This window comes from Myxine glutinosa, chromosome 9 (assembly GCF_964187855.1).
Source record: "Myxine glutinosa chromosome 9, kmMyxGlut1.1, whole genome shotgun sequence".
NCBI classification, from domain to species: domain Eukaryota; kingdom Metazoa; phylum Chordata; class Myxini; order Myxiniformes; family Myxinidae; genus Myxine; species Myxine glutinosa.
The window spans coordinates 135,962,185-135,979,887 of record NC_136269.1 but is presented as its reverse complement, the minus strand read 5'-3'; the positions used below and the strand labels follow the sequence as shown (position 1 = coordinate 135,979,887).

Here is a 17,703-nt window from a genome sequence, read left to right as displayed (position 1 = left end):
TAAAAGAACCATGTCACTGATTGTCTGTCGCAGCAAGAAGTCAACAACAGGATTATATCACAGGTGGCGTGGCAAAATGTATGGACAGGTGCATTTGATGATTGGCTTCACAGTCAGGTACACAAGGGTTGTTGCGTTCTGTATTAGTGGAAAACAACTACTGCACGTCTCCAAAAGTTATTGTCGCTTCCTCTGGAGATGGTCGGTCAACTCGACAATGCTGGTTGTCATGGAGTGGTGGCTTTACGAAATTACGGCATGAAACAGCGTGCTATTGCTCGGCAGTATGGCATCACTCAAGGTTAGGTGTCAAAGATCCTGAAACGAAATGCTCAGAGGGGTGTCCCTACTCCAATACCGAGGCCAGGACGTCCCCGCAGAACCACAAGGAGGGATGATTGCCAGCTGCACCGGTTAGTCCGCAATGGCCGTACCAAGTCAGCTAATCGGCTTAGGGCTGAGTGGCAGCAACTAACAAATGTGCCTGTATCCAGAAGGCTAGTCAACCAACGACTGGTTCAAGCAGGCTATTGTGCCAGGCGTCCCCTGAGAAAGCCACGCCTGACCAGACAACACCGCCAGCACCAATTGCAGTGGGCCAGAGAGCACCGTCAATGGCAGCCAGGACACTGGAATCACGTGATCTTCAGTGACGAGTCTAGATTTCTGGTCTATCGTCAAGATGGCCGCGTCTGAGTGCGCAGACAAGTGCACGAAGCCTACAACAATGATTGTATAGTGCCAAGAGTCCAAGCTGGAGGTGGTGGGGTGACCGTTTGGGCTGCTTTTCATGCAGGGGGCAAAACTGACCTGGTTTTTCTGAATGGAAACCTGAACCAGTTCAAGTACAGGGCCATTCTGGAAGAAACATTGCTTCCATTTGCTTGTGCAGCCTTTCGAGGAAACTTTGTATTCCAAGATGACAATGCACAGCCTCATTGTTCTCGCATGATCCAACACTTTCTTGCTGACCGTGGTGTAGAGCATATGGAGTGGCCTGCCATGTCTCCGGATATGAATCCGATAGAGAACTTGTTGGCAGAATTAACGCTTCAAATCGACCACTTGGACCAGCAGCCGACCTCTGTGCGTGAATTGCAGCAGGCTATTGTCACTGCATGGCAAGCGATTCCTGTCCAAACCTCGGCATATCTCGTGAACAGCATGCCTCAACGTGTACGTGCTCTCCTGAATGCTCGTGGGGGTTACACGAAGTACTGAACTGTAATTTTACTGTCCGTAATCCCAGTCATAATTTCACTTTTGTTTTTGTTAAAAAATTTTTTGGCTAATGTGCAAAATAAAGAGATACTTCTGGAAAACGTACAGAAGTTTAACACAGTACTGTCCATGAATTGAGTTCGATATCAGTTTACATCACTTTCAAGGATCAATTTATTTGTTTCGAAATGTCAAATGTGGTTTTTGTTTCATTTAAAGGTCACATTAACCAAATCTAGAATAATTTCAACATAATTCCAATGAACTTTTGGTTCTAAGACATCTTGAAAAGTAAGTTCACCCCCACAAAAAAAATATTCCATATTAAATGCCAAGTCTGTAGATCGTGCTCGGAAACACAATGCAAGAGATGGAAAGACCCTTCCCATGCCATTATTCTCCATGTTGTGCAGGGTAAGGTGTTCTATGAACTTTCTAGACAGCATTTTCCCCCCTGCATAGCAGGAACAGGGGTTTTGTAATCACATGTGTGCGTGTGTCTGTCCATCTGTCCAGGTTATAACTTTTTTTTTTTTACCATTTTAGTTTTTGTCATAAAATTTTCAACAAACCTTTATTATGAGAATATGGAGAAAAAAAATAAAGAATTGAGTCAAAATTTGAAAGGGCAAAGTCATAGTAACTAAACAAAGCCCTTATTGGTCCAGCGGCAGCAAGCTCGAGTTTTTTTCGCCTTCGAGACGAGTCCGGGAATGCGGTTGCCTGGAGGTCTCCCTCCCTATATACTGTTTATTTCTCGGTAGAGAAAATGATCAAAAGTATTCAGGGCTTCTTCTGTAACTTCCTTTTTTGATAACTTTAAAGCTTGAATAAGAAAATTATTACAAACGACACATGACTGAATACATTCTCCTCCCCTCCCCTTCCCACATCACTATCCGCCCCCCGCCTCTCTCCACTCTTCCTCTGACCTTCCCCTCTCACAGCATCACAGGTTGCACACAAAATGATGATTAAGTTCCTTCACTAGTGTGTGTCTGTGTTTTGGAGGGGTGGGACCTTTTTGTGACTGTTGACTAAGATTGTCACAGGGTAACATCAGTCAGCGACAGAGTTCAGTGTGAGATGGTCCCCTCCTCTCTCCCCTCCTCTTTCCCCTCCTCTCTCCCCTCCTCTCTCCCCTCCTCTCTCCCCTCCTCTCTTTTTTTTTTGTATACTGAATCGAGGCTCGTGAAAGAGCTAACATTTACTTCACAAACAAATCAACCAGACAAACAAAATATATAAAAAGAGGGAGCGGAAGACAAGAGAAGGGGAAGCACACAAACACTTGAGAGCACACAACATTTAAGAGCAGGGAGATGTGTGGGAGGGAAAGGGCTTGGGGGGAGGAGGCGTGGGAAGGGGGGGGGGGTGGGAGAAGTATAATACACAAGGACACCAAGGACTTCCAGGACAGAAGTTGGTATTTCAAAAAAGTGGAATTGGGGTGAAATTAGCGGGGGTAGAAAAGATCAAGGTTTTGGATGGGGGAAGATAAGAGATGGTGGTGAACAGCTGTTTTAAAGACCTGGAGGGTGGAGTGGGATTGAAGAGAGTGAGGGAGTTTGTTCCAGAGGCGGGAGAAAAGAGGAATGAAGGAGTGAAGGTGAGCAGAGAGTCTTGATTTTGGCAGTTTAACCATAAGAGGGTTGCAGGCAGATCTTGTGGGACCTGTAGGAATATTTGTGGGACAGAGCACAGAGAGAGCTGGGGGGAAAGGCCAGAAGGGAGTCGGTAGAAGACGGAAAGACCACCAACCTGCCTGCGGTGAGTGAGTGAGGCCCTTGGAGTTAGCTTCATCGTGGGAGATTCCAATGATTCTGAATGCTTTGGTTTCAACAGCGTGAAGACGAGCTAGGTGTGAGGCAGGAGCGCCAGCCCAGAGGGGAGAGCAGTATTCCATTGAGCTGCGGATGAAAGCCTTGTATGTGGTGAGGAGCTCAGGTGTACCAAGGAAGGACTTCGCACGACGGAGGATGCCCAGTCGGCGACTGGCTTTGGAGGCCAGATTTGAAATGTGGTTTTCCCAGGAAAGATCATGGCAGATAATGAGACCCAAAAGCTTGAGTGACAGAACTTCTTGGAGAGGATTATTCAGAAAGTGGATGGGAGGGTTGTCCAGTCGGTCTTTTCGGAGAGACCCTGCCACCCTCCTTCCTTCTACTCTTCTCCCCACTAATCTCCCTCCCTCCTCCTCTCACTGGCCCACCACTCTTACCTCACACCCCTCCTCCTCTCTCACCTTCCCTCCACTTGGAAATAGAGATGGAACTTTTTGACTCATACCAAATTGAGCTCACCCATCATGTTCACCCCTTCCGATTAGGTAACCGATTATGAAAATGGTACATAATGATAGCTCGTCCAACACGAGACGCCCCATTTTATTCATCACTTCCGTGATCCTTTATTTATTTACCATTGAGCTTTAGTTCGTCTGTCTAGGTCATAACTTGTTTTACGAATTGAGCTTTTTTTCAACAAACCTTTTGCTTGCTTTATTATGAGAATATGGAGAAAACAAATTCATAAAATGTACACTTATATATACATTTTCTAGCTGTTTTGGTCAAGTATATTTTGAGTACTGTACTATATAATGCGGATGCGCTTTGCATTTTGGGATGCTTCCTCAATAAATAATGTAGTCTGTGTTTTTTGGATGGTCCACATGCTGGCGTCTTGGACAGACCATGTTTAATTTGCTCAGCAAGCCGAACGGTGTGTCACCTCTAAAAGCAAGTGTCACCTCTAAAAACCTAACGGTGCATTCGTTGTAGGGTGCTGCATGGTAATTGCACGAGGCAATTACATTATGTGGAAACTCGCAATCAGGTGTCCTTCACATCCCTCGTGCCAAAAAGGCACTTGGGATGAACGCTGTAACAGTCAGTCCTTCAACAATTACATCAACAATTCTATATATATGCAGACACACATTTGTTGTTTATGTCGGAGAATATACATATTGTCATGTGACTACCCTTGGTGATTACCTTAGGGTAGCACAGATGGCCAAGCGAGCTTTAACTCTGAAGCGTTCAGTTCAAATGGCAGAGAATACGCATGGGGAAGCAAGAGGGAGGGGAAGGACCGGAGCCTTACCTTGTCGATCCCACCGGCAGTCTCCAAACTTTGCAACAAATAAACTCAAATGAAAACGGATTTAAAATATACAAAAATAACAGGTTTATTTAAATAAATGCTGGTACAAAGAAAATGCACGATCAACTAAATTCCTAAACAGGACGTCCCCACAAACAGACTTGCACACAGACAAAGGATAAAATAACGTTATATAAAATAATATGTGTGGTTATTTAGTGCACTTAACTGATCACTGGTGGGGTCTTGTCAGGGGTCGTCAAAATCGCCCGGTGCGTCGGCGGGAACCGCTCACTCGTTGGCAGGAACCAACCGTTCGTTGGTGGGAACCTGTGCCTCGCTGTGTCTCGCACTACAGGGAGCCAGCAGCGCTCATCCACGCATCGTTCCTGCCTGGAAAACTGCAGCTCTCCATCCGCGGCTCTTCCGCCTCTTCACGACCACCAGCAAAGTCTCGGGACGCGGGCGTTTATGATGAAGCCTCCCCGTGCAGAGAGCAAGCACAACCGTTAGCTTTAACATCCAGAACGAGAAGGCGCAAGAGGGAATGTTCGCTCTCAATGCCCAGACGCCACACGAACAGGGGAACGAGGAGAAGAGGCACACACCTTTTACTGCCAGAACCAAAACCAAGAAGGGGGAGGAGAGGAGCAACCACGACTGTTCTCTATGGCATCCAGACGAGAAGGGAGCAAGAGAGAATTGTGACCGTGCACTGTCGTCTCCAGCATGAGAAGAAGAAAACCGCCACCCCAACTACTTTACACGCCGCTCTCTGACGTCAACCATGACTCCTTCACCAATCAGCGAGTTGCTCCCTACAGTCCGTCCCGTCAATCAAAACCCTGACCAATGGCGGCTCCTCCTGGGCATGGCCCCATGGACCTGCCTGCTTCGATGTTGCTATCCTAGTTGGTGTTATCAGCCATAGTGCTTGATGTCCTGCTTCCGGTAGGCTTTTTAAATAAAGGAGGTAGAGGAAGGAATAATTGAAATTACAAAGACACAAGGAGAGACAGGGAGTGAATTAAGGGAGGAAGTTATGGAGTATGTACAAAGTTTGTGTACGCACCGGGATGACATGGGGGGGGGGGGGGGGGCATGAGCACTAGTTTAGGGGGATGGCAGTGTTAGGCCCATGGAGGGGCCAGCAATGGTTGCCTCCATGGGGCACCGGAACTAGCCGAGGGAGGGCTAGGATAACTAGCCCGGATTATGATAACCGAAGAGCGACTGAAGAGCGAGGGGGTGAATACCTTATTCGATTATGCCCGAAGAGCGACAATAGGGACAAGAATTAAGTAGTGACATGAACTGTAGAGGGGACGTAGAGAGTTTAGTGGTTGTTAAAGAAAATGGTGTGTATAGTTTAAAGGGACGACGGGGAAGCACGAGTTGTCGGGGAAATTAGTTAGATAGATGATGCTGTGTGTTTGAGGAATTGTGTTTGAGAATAAATGGAATTGTGTTGAGGTGTGAGAATAAAAGGTGTGGAATGTATGGTGTGGAATGCATGGTGTGGAAATAATTGGTGTGGAATGCATGGTGCAAAGGATTGGATGGGGGGGAGTGGAACCCATTCACGAAAGCCCGGGTGGGTAGTTTAAAGTTAGGTAGAGGGTGCAGGTAAATTGCATGCATATTGACACCTGTGGTGCTGATGGTGGAATGTAGTGTTTTGTGAGGTGCAAGAGGCGGTGAAATGGCTGGGCGTGTGTTTTAATTAGTAGTTATGGTTGTTGAGGCACTCCGTCACTGGGAGCTCGTCGGCCAGGTAAGGCTGCAGGTAGGCTCTGGGGGCCAGTTAGGTTAGTGTGAGTGGGGCCCGAGGATCCAAGGAAAGGACTGGGTTGCCCAATGCCGAGGTGGGCATCGAGGGAGTAAGCGCCAGGGAGGGCCTTCCCCAGGTAGGTTAGTGAAAGGAGCAGGCAAGCTCAGGAGGCAGCTCCAGTGACGGAGGAGCGCAGGTAGGCAGACCCGCTGGTAGAGCCACACGACCCAGCCCCGAAATTGTGCGAGGGCACACGGAGAAAATTTGTTGGGTGAGACCCAAATTCAGGAGGGCACCACAGTGTGTGCAATGGGAATTCGGGTTCTTAGAACCACATAGTTTAAAGAAGGCCGATTGGCAGGGTACAAACCCGGGGAGATTAAAAAGAGTAATGTTGTTAGTGTAGTTAGGATGTGAGACCCCTTCACACCATCCACAACCATTCACCACGGAGGACGAACTTCACACCGAGAGGCTCTGTAAGTTGTTTGGGAAGTAAGATGCATCACGACATGAGTGAAACATTGCTTTATTCCATCCGTTCCTTCCTGGGAGAACCTGGGAGGAATTTGGGGATGAATTTGGCATTAGAGGGAGATATGGGAGACAAGATGTAGAGACGAATTCTAAATACAAGGGGGGCTAGGGTAGTGTAGCCAACTTTGGGGGGGGGGGGTATGTACGGTTAGGGACGAGCTTGCTCCGCTCACTCTGCCGCATTCCTCTCACCGCACCAGGTATGGTGGTGCCTGGTCACCTTGTTTTTTGTGTGCCACTTTTTGCTTTTCTGTGTGCTTGTTGCGCCTGGTCTTCCTCCCCACCCAGGACCATTTGGAGGCCCACCTGTTGCAGCATCCTGCTACCAAACATCTCTTCATCTTACACTTATGGACCACAAGCCTTGTGGCCCCGCACCTCTGCTGTGGCAGCTCTTGGCTGCTTTGGCATTTGGGCCAACCTTCGAACCACCTGTTGGGTGGCACTGGCACCACACACACATGGATCACCTGTTGAGTGGCACTGATGTCACGCATTTGGACCACGTGTCAAGTGGCCCTGCTTGTGCATAAAGAAAGTGATCCATGTGTGTAATTGTGAAGATTTAGATGGCCCTGATCTTCAAATGGCCTGTATGCCGGTCAGGGCCAACCGGTTTTTGTTAGCCCGCACACCACAAGAAGCCACGAGAAGATGATACAAGCAGCAAGTGCCTCCATTTCCTTCCTCCATTTCTTCCCTCAAGTCCAGGTCCTGGGTCGTAGTGTTGTAAATAAAGGTTAAGTTTTGTGCATGTAAATATAAGAATGTTGCCCACCGGCTATGTGTTTAGTTCAAAAATTCCGGAAATGCGTGAACAGTTGTGGGTGTGAGTCTGTTAGATAGCTGCTCAACACATTAGGAGGGACATATCTAGAGTAAATGATGTCGCACACAGGGGCTAGAGTTAAATGTTAGAGGGATTACATCTATGTGTCACACTAATGCTAAAGGTAAAAATTGAAAACAGACTCTACCGGTCGTTCCGCCTGAGGTCGACTCGGGATGGGTCTGGTCGGAGAGGGGGGTCGTGTTGCGGTTTTGTAAATAAAGGCAAACCCCCCCCCCCCATAGTTAGTTATACCACAACATGTAGCCTCGCATAGTTAGTTATTTCTTATTAAATGTGAAGTAGTGGCCCCCAGCCCAGTGTTAGTATGCGTTGAGGCAGGCAGGGGAATGGTAGGCCTCATTGCAGCCTAAAATGCCTCGTCATGGGCCTAGGCCAGGCCTTGCAGGCCCGATGGAGGAGCTGGAGGGCATGGCCAGTGAGCAGCGAACAGCCAATGGGAGCTGAAGGGAGTGGCCGAGGGTGACCAAGAAGGGGCTGTCACGACACGTGACCCCAGGCGGCCAATGGAGGCCCATGGAACGTTCGGGTGGGGTGTCGGGGGGGCTATAAAACCCGGCCCGGACCCCCTGCTCTCTCTCTCTTGCAGATGCTGGCTGATGCTCTCTTGCAGGCGATCCAAACTCTCTCTGCCTCGCTGACTCTGAGACTCTCTTTGCTTCGCTGACCCTGAGATACGCTCCTCGGATTCCTGCTACGACTTGCTACGTGCACGTCCTTGATCAACGCCCCTACCGCGAACATCCCCGGCTGTGGTGTCCCAGGTTGGAGCGATCCTTGGCGGTTTCCGTCCAACGAGCCCGTCCAGGAAAACGGCATGAAGCGGCCACGCTTTGTGCGCATTACCCTCTTCCTTCCCTTCCCCGAACGAATCTGAGGGCCCTTGTCTGGGATTCTAGGTAAGGCCGCTAAGATTCTTCCCTGTGTCCCTTTTTCTGTGAATACTGTACATTGTAAATAAATCCTGTGGTTTGGTTTACAACCTGGCCGTCATCGTGCTTTCAACATTGGCCTCGCATTGCCCGAATTAAAACTGCTCCATCGGGTTCAATAGTGTTAATGGCATGAGTTACGTGACGCACAACCGCTCGGGCGTCCAGTACCAGTGTGACTCGTGCGAGGTTCAGTCCCTGCTCTCACAGCTGCGTGTGTCGAAGGTACTCGGGTCGTGACCGTTAACCCTTCCACGCGTAGCTCCGGGCTCGGCGGCTGGAATTGCTTAGTAATCCGTCCACCATGAGTGTAGTGTGGGTGGCGGCCTCGTCGACTCGGAGTTCGAGGGGGAGCAGGGCTTAACCCCCCCCTTAGTACGTCGATGAACCCGAGATCCGCAACAATATATATATATATATATATATATATATATATATATATATACGTATATATAATATATATTATATATATATATATATAAAATATATATTATATATATATATATATAAAATATATATTATATATATATATATATATATATATATATTATATATATATTGTTACGGTCCGCGGATTAGATGTTATTTTTACCGAGCGGTGGTGTAACCGCGGCCGAACAATTGTTCCCTGACTAAAACCCGATTTACCCAAACGTTGGCCGTATCGCGCCACAGCTACTCAATCGGGAAAACTCTAAAGCGACCGAATGCAAAGAGGAAGAAGACGTACAGAAGAGTAACGGGATTTATTATTTACACACATAAGCAAAAAGAGCAGTCACGATTATTTACAGGGGACATGAGACGCAGGTGACACAGTGAAAATTACTAGCTTATACAGACTTAGTTACTACCCAGGACAGAACAAACATAACAAACTCACGTAGGCAAAATGGGGAACTTGCGGGCAGGAATGGCTGGAAAGGATGAGCAGGTGGGATCACAGGGCACAGCGAGCAGGTCCACTCCGGGCGGGAAGCGAGAAGCCGGCAGCGCCTTGTAAATCCGCTTTACAGCGCACACCGTCAGGGCTTCACGCGGCTGGTTGAAACGGAGCTGCACTCCTCGGCTGTATCTCTCGTGTAGCTTGCTTCGTAAAAGCTCCTCGGCTTTCTCTTGGACCCTTCCTTTTAGTGTACCTCTCCACGCAGCTCAGCTCAGCCTTTCTCTCACTTCTCTCCAGCTCATCTGCCTCTTTGCACCCTTCTCGCATACCGTTAGCGCGGGTCTGACCCGCCCTCTTCGGTTTCGGTACCGCCCTCTTCCCCGTGCTCTGTTTCGTGACCTTGTATCGTAATCCCACGGGCATGTCTCCTTATTTGGGCATCGCGCCGACGGCACGCCCCTCATGGTGAGCCACGGGCTTGTTTCCTTATTTGGGCATGGGGCTGCACAGCCCCGCCCTTCGTGGCGCGCCCTGGGCTTGCCTCTCCCTGGCGACCCCGCCCCTCCTGTTCAAACAGAGCACGGAGCACATTTTCACTATAGCAGCGAATTGAGAGGGCGTGCACCCCATGCTTGTGAACTGCTTTACCTACAGATGGAGAGTTTGGCTGGGAAATGGAATTATTGAAGGGGAGCTATTCTTAATGGACAATTCGGTGCAATGGAGTGTCATTCTAATGGAAGACAAGGCCTTACTCTAAAACACATAATAAGATATAAGCTATCGAACAGGGGTATTCTATGATTGGCTGACGTGTATGCTTTATGGACTAATTACCGAGACGCCCTTTTTACCTTTACACTACGGAGGTATTTACAAGGAATCATTACATTTTACAGAGGGTGATATTTACAACAATTTACTATACAATACAACACAATAAAAAAACACAATCCTCATATCCGCAACAATATATATATATATACGTATATATATCAATCATACATACAGTGGTCTGCATAATTATTCACCCCTACCAATAATGCCACATTTAGATGAATTATGTAGAAACAAATTTTCAAAATGAACTTTTTATTCATAACCGAAGAGATCACTGCTATAGTCGAAGAAGGTTACGTGTCAGGAATACCTATAAAACAAGATGTCCAAATCAAAATTCACTGGTTGTAAAAGTATTCAGCCCCTTAGGTCAGTACTTGATGGAAGCACCTTTTGCAACAATGACTACTACGAGTCTTTATGGGTCGTACAGGTCGCTACCAGATTTGTACAGTGGGCTGGTGAAATATTTGCCCATTCTATGTGTGAAAATTGCTCTAGTTCTGCCAAGCTTGATGGGGATCGTCGATGGACTGCAATCTTCAAGTCTCACCATAAATGTTCAATTGGGTTCAAGTTAGGACTTTGACTGGGCATTTTCAACTCAAGAACATTTATTTTCTTCTTATCCAGCCACTTCAGTGTGGCTTTAGCTTTGTGCTTCAGATCATTGTCCTTCTGAAATGTGAATCTCCTACCCAGTTTCAGATTCATCACTGACTCAAGCAGGTTTTCATCAAGGATTCTCCTGCACTTCACACCGTCCATTGTCCCTTCTATCCAGACAAGCTTTGCCAGTCCCTGCTGAGGAAAAGCAGCCCCATAACATGATGCTGTCACCACCATGCTTGACAGTCGGGATGGTGTTGACTGGGTGATTTGCAGTGTTAGGCTTGCACCAGACATAACACTTTGAATTGAGACCAAAAAGTTCAATTTTTGTCTCGTCTGACCGCAAAACTTTTCTCCACATGCCTGCAGTTTCATCAAGATACTTTTCACAAACTCTATGTCATGAGCTTTTAGATACGTATTTTTCAATAATGGCTTCTTTAATACCACCTGTCTATAATAGATGCTAGCTTTGTGAAGGGAATGGGATATTGTTGATTGATGAACACTGACCCCCATCTTGGACATAGAGCCTTGTAGATCTTTCAGCCATTGTTGGATTTACAGTGACATCCCGAACCAGTTTCCTGTTTGCCCAGCTGCTGAGTTTGGATGGGCGACCTGATCTGGGTAGAGTCTGGGTGGGTGGTATGGGTAGGTCTGGGTGGGTGGTATGGGTAGGTCTGGGTGGGTGGTATGGGTAGGTCTCGGTAGAAGTAGAAGATACGTCTTCTACTTCTTAATGATGGATTTCACCATACTCAAAGGGATAATGACTGACTTTGAAATCATCTTATAACCCTCTCCTGAATGGTGCTTCTCCACCACTTTATGTCAGACTTCTTTGAAAAGCTCCTTGGTCTTCATGTTTGCCTTGTTGGGTGAGCAAGTGAGTTTCAGATTTAAACTCCTTCGACAAGTAGGGCATATTTTTTTTAAGTTAAACCACTGATTACATACAGATGAAACCTATTACACACTTATTTCGTAACCTTTCAAACAAATAATTTTCTCTTGAAGTGATTTACGGTTAATTAGGCAAAGGGGTTGAATACAAATGCACCTAAGAATCATCTGATTTTCTCGGCTAATCCCACGTATTCACATTTTATCTACATTTTTTACCTTTATCACTTTGGAGTAGTTTATGAAGACTATATATTGAGTTTGATTTGAAAGCATCATGAAATAAGCTCAGGTGGTATCAAAATGTGAAAACTTTGGAGGGGGTGAATACCTTTTCAGGCTACTCTATACTAGCAGAGACTACTCAGCGTTGCCCAGCTGGCTTAGCTATTTCTGGTGGTGATTTTTGGCCGTGTTGGACATTGACAATCTATGGAGATATTGGCCTCATTGAGGTCACCTTTTGCCTGCATGCCAGTGGCAATAATGCCTGACCTCACACCCCAATATACACATTATAGTGGCCTTTGGCTTCAAAACGGATGTCAAGGCCAACGCGTGGTAGCTTACAACCTTACCCAAAATAAGAAGTATAAACACCCAAAATTATGGGCCTCGAGGTGCTAACCATGAAAGAATAATGTACAAATGCACATACACTTGAAAAAATTAATATATATATATATCTATATATATATATATATATATATATATATATATATATATATATATATATATATGAAGAGTTAATCAATCACGCTTGATGTACAATGATGACCTATACCTCAGCGAAAGGTCTTATGTAGGGTAGTGGCATGTAGACATTTATTTTCCAGGATGGAGTGGGGTGCGTGGAGGACACGATAACTCCATAATCTGGAAAATATGCTGATAGCTTATAGGAACGCTGTATTATCAGGCACACACTTTTTAAAGGTCTTGGATAGGGAGAGGGAGAAAAGGAGAAAGAGAGGGAGAGAGATCGAGAGGGAGGGAGGGAGGAGAGAGATCGAGAGGGAGAGAGGGAGGAAGAGAGATCGAGAGGGAGAGAGGGAGGGAGGGAGAGAGGGAGGGAGAGAGATCGAGAGGGAGAGAGAGAGAGGGAGGGAGGGAGGAGAGAGATCGAGAGGGAGAGAGGGAGGGAGGGAGAGAGATCGAGAGGGAGAGAGGGAGGGAGAGAGAGGGAGAGAGAGGGAGAGAGAGGGAGAGAGAGGGAGAGAGGGAGGAAGAGAGATCGAGAGGGAGAGAGGGAGGGAGAGAGATCGAGAGGGAGAGGGAGGGACAGAGATCGAGGGGGAGGGAGAGAGATCGAGAGGGAGGGAGAGAGATCGAGAGGGAGGGAGAGAGATCGAGAGGGAGGGAGAGAGATCGAGAGGGAGGGAGAGAGATCGACAGGGAGGGAGAGAGATCGAGAGAGAGAGGGAGAGAGATCGAGAGAGAGAGGGAGAGAGATCGAGAGAGAGAGGGAGAGAGATCGAGAGGGAGGGAGAGAAAGAGAGAAAGAGAAAGAGAAAGAGAAAGAGAGTAAGTAAGAGAGAGTAAGTAAGAGAGAGTAAGTAAGAGAGAGTAAGTAAGAGAGTAAGAGATAGATATAGATATAGAGAGATATATATATATATATAGATGGGGTTACTCTCTTGAGTATATCAGACAGTTAATAAATTCAGATTGTAACAAATTTAATATTTTTATGTAGTTATACAATGTGTTATGTGCTCCTCCCCAAACCCCCTGGTCACGGTTTACCTCCGAGCCCCGAGAGGAGTCACGGCAGAAAGATGTGTTATTCTGTATGTCAAAGATCAATGGTGAAGCCACACCAATTGTTACCAACAAACAAATATTGTATTAAGATCACACAAGAATAACAGTACAACAATAGTAATCTCACTGTGCTCCAACAACCAATATATATTTCCTATGATGGTACCATCAGGTTCGTACAATATAACTCACTGTGCTCCAAGTGAGCGAAAAGAAGAACATTCCCCAATGTCTCCTTCCCGGCTTCAAGCCAAAGTTGCTTCCGGCTTCAAGCCAAAGTCGATCCGCTCCAGTAATCGTCAGAACGATGTCGAATCGAGACCAGAATCCCGTTTGGATGACAGTCACAGTCACGTGGCCAAAGCTGCGCAAAGGTGCCCTCAAGGTGACAGGGAAATCCAAAGGCGCCCTCCAGGCGACTGGGAAATCACACCCTCGGGTATGGACGTTTCACGGCTCCAAACCGGCGAACCGCAGATTTACCTTCAAAATCGACGTTACACACACACACACCAGATAAACGTCTGGGTGCGGTGAAAATGGTTGAAGTGAAGCGAAAAACCTTGCGCAGCGCGCGAGTCAAAATGGCCGACGGCCCGTTCTCGAGGCGTAACGGCACGACGATGATTCTCCTCGGAATCAACCGCCAAAACCTGACACGCAGGTTGATCTGTCACAGCGATAACAACTCTGTCGCAAGAATCCCTTTCCCGGGAAACCCGAAGTTCACTAGTGACCTCCGTTCGTCAACGTTTGCTCCAGACCTCGAAGCAGCTAGGCTTCTTCCCCGACTCACACGCTCCGCCTTCTCCTCCTTCTCTTCCTCTTCGTCGTCGTCTGGTTCCGGTTTCATTTAAAACATTGACTTTTTTTACCTTTTGAAAATAGTAACCTCTATCTCCCTTAAACGACAACAATAATAGTACATGGAATCAAAAATGTTTACAGTGGATGAAAACCACAACAACGGAAGTGACGAATCCGTAACAAATGTAGCTCAAATACTCGAATTTTTTTTTACATCATTAAAATTCGAACACGATACTCACTCACCCCACACACGTTTTATACAACACAGAGGTTGACTATTACCCCATCATTACTGTATTGTATTTCCAGCAGACGTTTTTGTAATCACTCATTCCTGTATTGTAATTCCAGCAGACATTTTTGTAATCACTCATTACTGTATTGTATTTCCAGCAGACATTTTTGTAATCACTCATTACTGTATTGTATTTCCAGCAGACATTTTTGTAATCACTCATTTTCATTCCAAAGATTTATCGCTCACTGTGATATGTTTGTGAGCGCGGGCACGATTCCCATCCTGATGGCTCCGAGCGCGGTCACTTTGGCATCGGCAGGTGGAGTGTTTCTCAAAGTCGTGCCAGATGCCATATGTTCCTAATGGCAAGAGGCATGACATGTGACCTTTTAGGATTTGTGTTTTTCGAGTTGGTAATCAATCCCCATGACCACTTGTTTCTTGGTCAACTAGTAGGTCAAGCCGGTTTTCATGTCTAGACTATTGCTGCACAGTGGTGGTGATCGCTTGTCAAGGATATCTGTGTTAAAGATCAAACATCTTGGGGGCAAGAATATTGTGGTGAGTGAAGCTCTCAAGATTCCCTTCACTGGCTGTGTGCACGTCCTAATTCCACACCGAAGGCTTACGATCGGATGAAACAAGTGTGTGCCCAAAGCTGGAGAACGCATTTTAAAGCAATCTTCCTATAATTCACCAAATGTCTGTCCGTCCGTCCGTCCGTTCCCAGGTTCCGCAAAAACGGCTGAACCGATCGCAACGATATTTTGGGTGGGTAATCCTGGGATCTCCTGGAGTAAAATAGGCTATATTGTTTTTGAAATTTCAGCTTTGGTCTCCAGCATTTTCAGGTTTAGACTCCCGCCTAACCTTATTGTCCCGGGTACCGCAAAAACGCCTGAACCGATCACAACGATATTTTGGGTGGGTAATCCTGGGATCTCCTGGAGTAAAATAGGCCATATTGTTTTTTCCAATTTCAGCTTTGGTCTCCAGCATTTTCAGGTTTGGACTCCCGCCTAACGTTATTTTCCCGGGTACCGCACTAACGGCTGCACCGATCGCAACGATACACCTCCATGCCCGTGGGATTCCCACCGTATGGGTGAGCCCATTGTACGGACGTCTCATTTTTGTCAAAGACATTCAAGCGTAGTTGTGAGGATAAACAAGTCCAGATGACATTTCAAGTGTTGATACATGATGTGTATATTTGGATAACGTTCTTCAAATTGCTTTCGTTACTGCACTTGGCCCTCTCCGTAGATACGAGGATTGCCTGGCGCCAGGCTCGTTGTTTCTCCCGAGCCCGATGGACGAACCTCCGCCGTACTCGATCACCGACCCGTGCCAGCCTACACAGCCCTCCGAGTGCCACAGGCCGAACAACCCACCGTCACCGTCTCTGGCGTTGTGCACAGAAACTCTAATGGGTCTCTCCACCTCACCTGCCAATGGGAACCCAAGCAATCCTAATTGGCGAGACGGATCCCCATCGGTGGAGGATCAAGTTCCTTCAGAAACACCGGCAGTCGTTAAAGGAGGTCCTGAAGGTGAAGATGGAAACGTCTTGGACAGAATTCATTAGGACACGTGGACCGTCGTCATCTCTCCGGCCTTTTACTTTTTGCTCCTCATGCCATCAACACCTGTGTTCTTCTCCACCTTTGCAAAGACTCTGCTCAAGGGTGTTACAAATTAACGTTCCGTTTCTTGTCGGAGGCTTTTTCTTTTTAAGCAAACGGCTCTAACGAGTCTGCAGCCTGAAGGAGATGACAGCTGGCCGCTGTTTGGTGGAATCTCCTGAAGTCGTTATCGGCATGCTGTTGGGAATGCGTTGCTATCGTTGCTTTTTTAGGAGAATCAGGAAGTAGGTCTGAATCGCACGACTGCTGGAGAGACACCATCTGGAATATCTCACTCACCTTTCCCAAGTCGTCCCAATGCGTGCATGCTTCTTCTGCTCAATCCAGACGCCAGCAGGGTTACTATGCCTTAGTTGCCATTCGTCCGATTCGATGGAGCCTCATTGGACTCCATGTGCCACCAGGATTTGCAGAACTTGCTTCTGCGTCGACAACATTGATCCATCAATCAATGTGCAGCAGCGTGAGGAAGGAACCGCCTTTAGAGGCCATTTCCCCCCGCAGAGCAGGGGTTGGCCTTTTTTTGGGCACCGTGGTCCCCTTTTTGAAGCAATGTTTTACAGCCGGATGCCCTTCCTGCCACCAACCCTGTTAGTCGCCTCTTGCGACACACGGGGAATTACCAGTGAGCTGGTACTCAATTTGTCGACCTCGGAAGGATGACAGGCTGAGTCAACCCCCTTGGTGTTTAATCCGAAGCCAATATTCTAGGATCCCAAGCAGGCACCCTAACCGCTAAGCCAACACCAGGCTTAGCAGCGTAAGGAAGGAAGAAGTAAATTCATTTACAGAACAAAATGGCGTGTTGGTGAAGAGGTGAGCCACTTTGCTGTATTTGAGTCCCTGCCTCACCCTCCACTCTCCTTCCATTGCAATGGACTTTCCAAAATATAAATCCAGTGGAACAATGCGGTGACATGTGGGGAGTGGTTTATCAATATCCATTTAATATACATATTCATAATTCCAAATACAGATATATTCTTGTTCTTGCAGTGAGATTGTTTGCATCTCAAGCAGACGAACCATATAAATTTGCATTATTACCATTAAACACGCACACACACCTTTCCTGAAGCAGATGATTGATAGAAATTCCTGTTTTCACATGTTATTAATATGTTCTATGTAGGGCATCAGGGGCAAATTGTAAGATCGATTTTATAAATATATATATTTAATTTTTAATTATTTAAAACAATAATTAATTGCAGGACTGGAGACATGAATTGTGGTGGGGATACTGGAAACAGAGGCCAATTTGAGGTAATCCCACCTGGAATGGTTAGAAGGTTTGGCATGGCAGGTGGAGACGCATCGTTCTCGACTTGAGTCACAACGGATCTCTTCAAATGGCCAAAACACAAGAGAAACTGGAACCCCTGAAATGTACACCTGGCAAGTAAACCTTTCAAAAATAAAATAAAGCATCACCTGGACAGCTTAAGTGGCGTTCACTGAATTATTTTCCGCTTTCCATATTCTATTAGATTCAGGACCACACGGTACGGTGCAGAAACAAACGTATTGCAGTTATTTACCTCAGCCACCAAAGGTGAATGGAGATTGTGTTTTCGCCCAT

At 46.7% G+C, this 17,703-nt stretch overlaps 1 protein-coding gene across 1 annotated transcript in view; it reads left to right on the top strand.

The window, feature by feature from the left end:
* BEAN1 (brain expressed associated with NEDD4 1) overlaps positions 1-17,568 on the top strand; it is a 77,453-nt gene extending 59,885 nt beyond the window's left edge. The window contains exon 7 of the mRNA XM_078784977.1: positions 15,742-17,568. Within this exon, the coding sequence (XP_078641103.1) occupies positions 15,742-16,063 (322 nt within the window). The 3' untranslated portion in view covers positions 16,064-17,568. The remainder of the gene's footprint in view (positions 1-15,741) is intronic.
* The last annotated feature ends 135 nt before the right edge of the window (positions 17,569-17,703 follow it).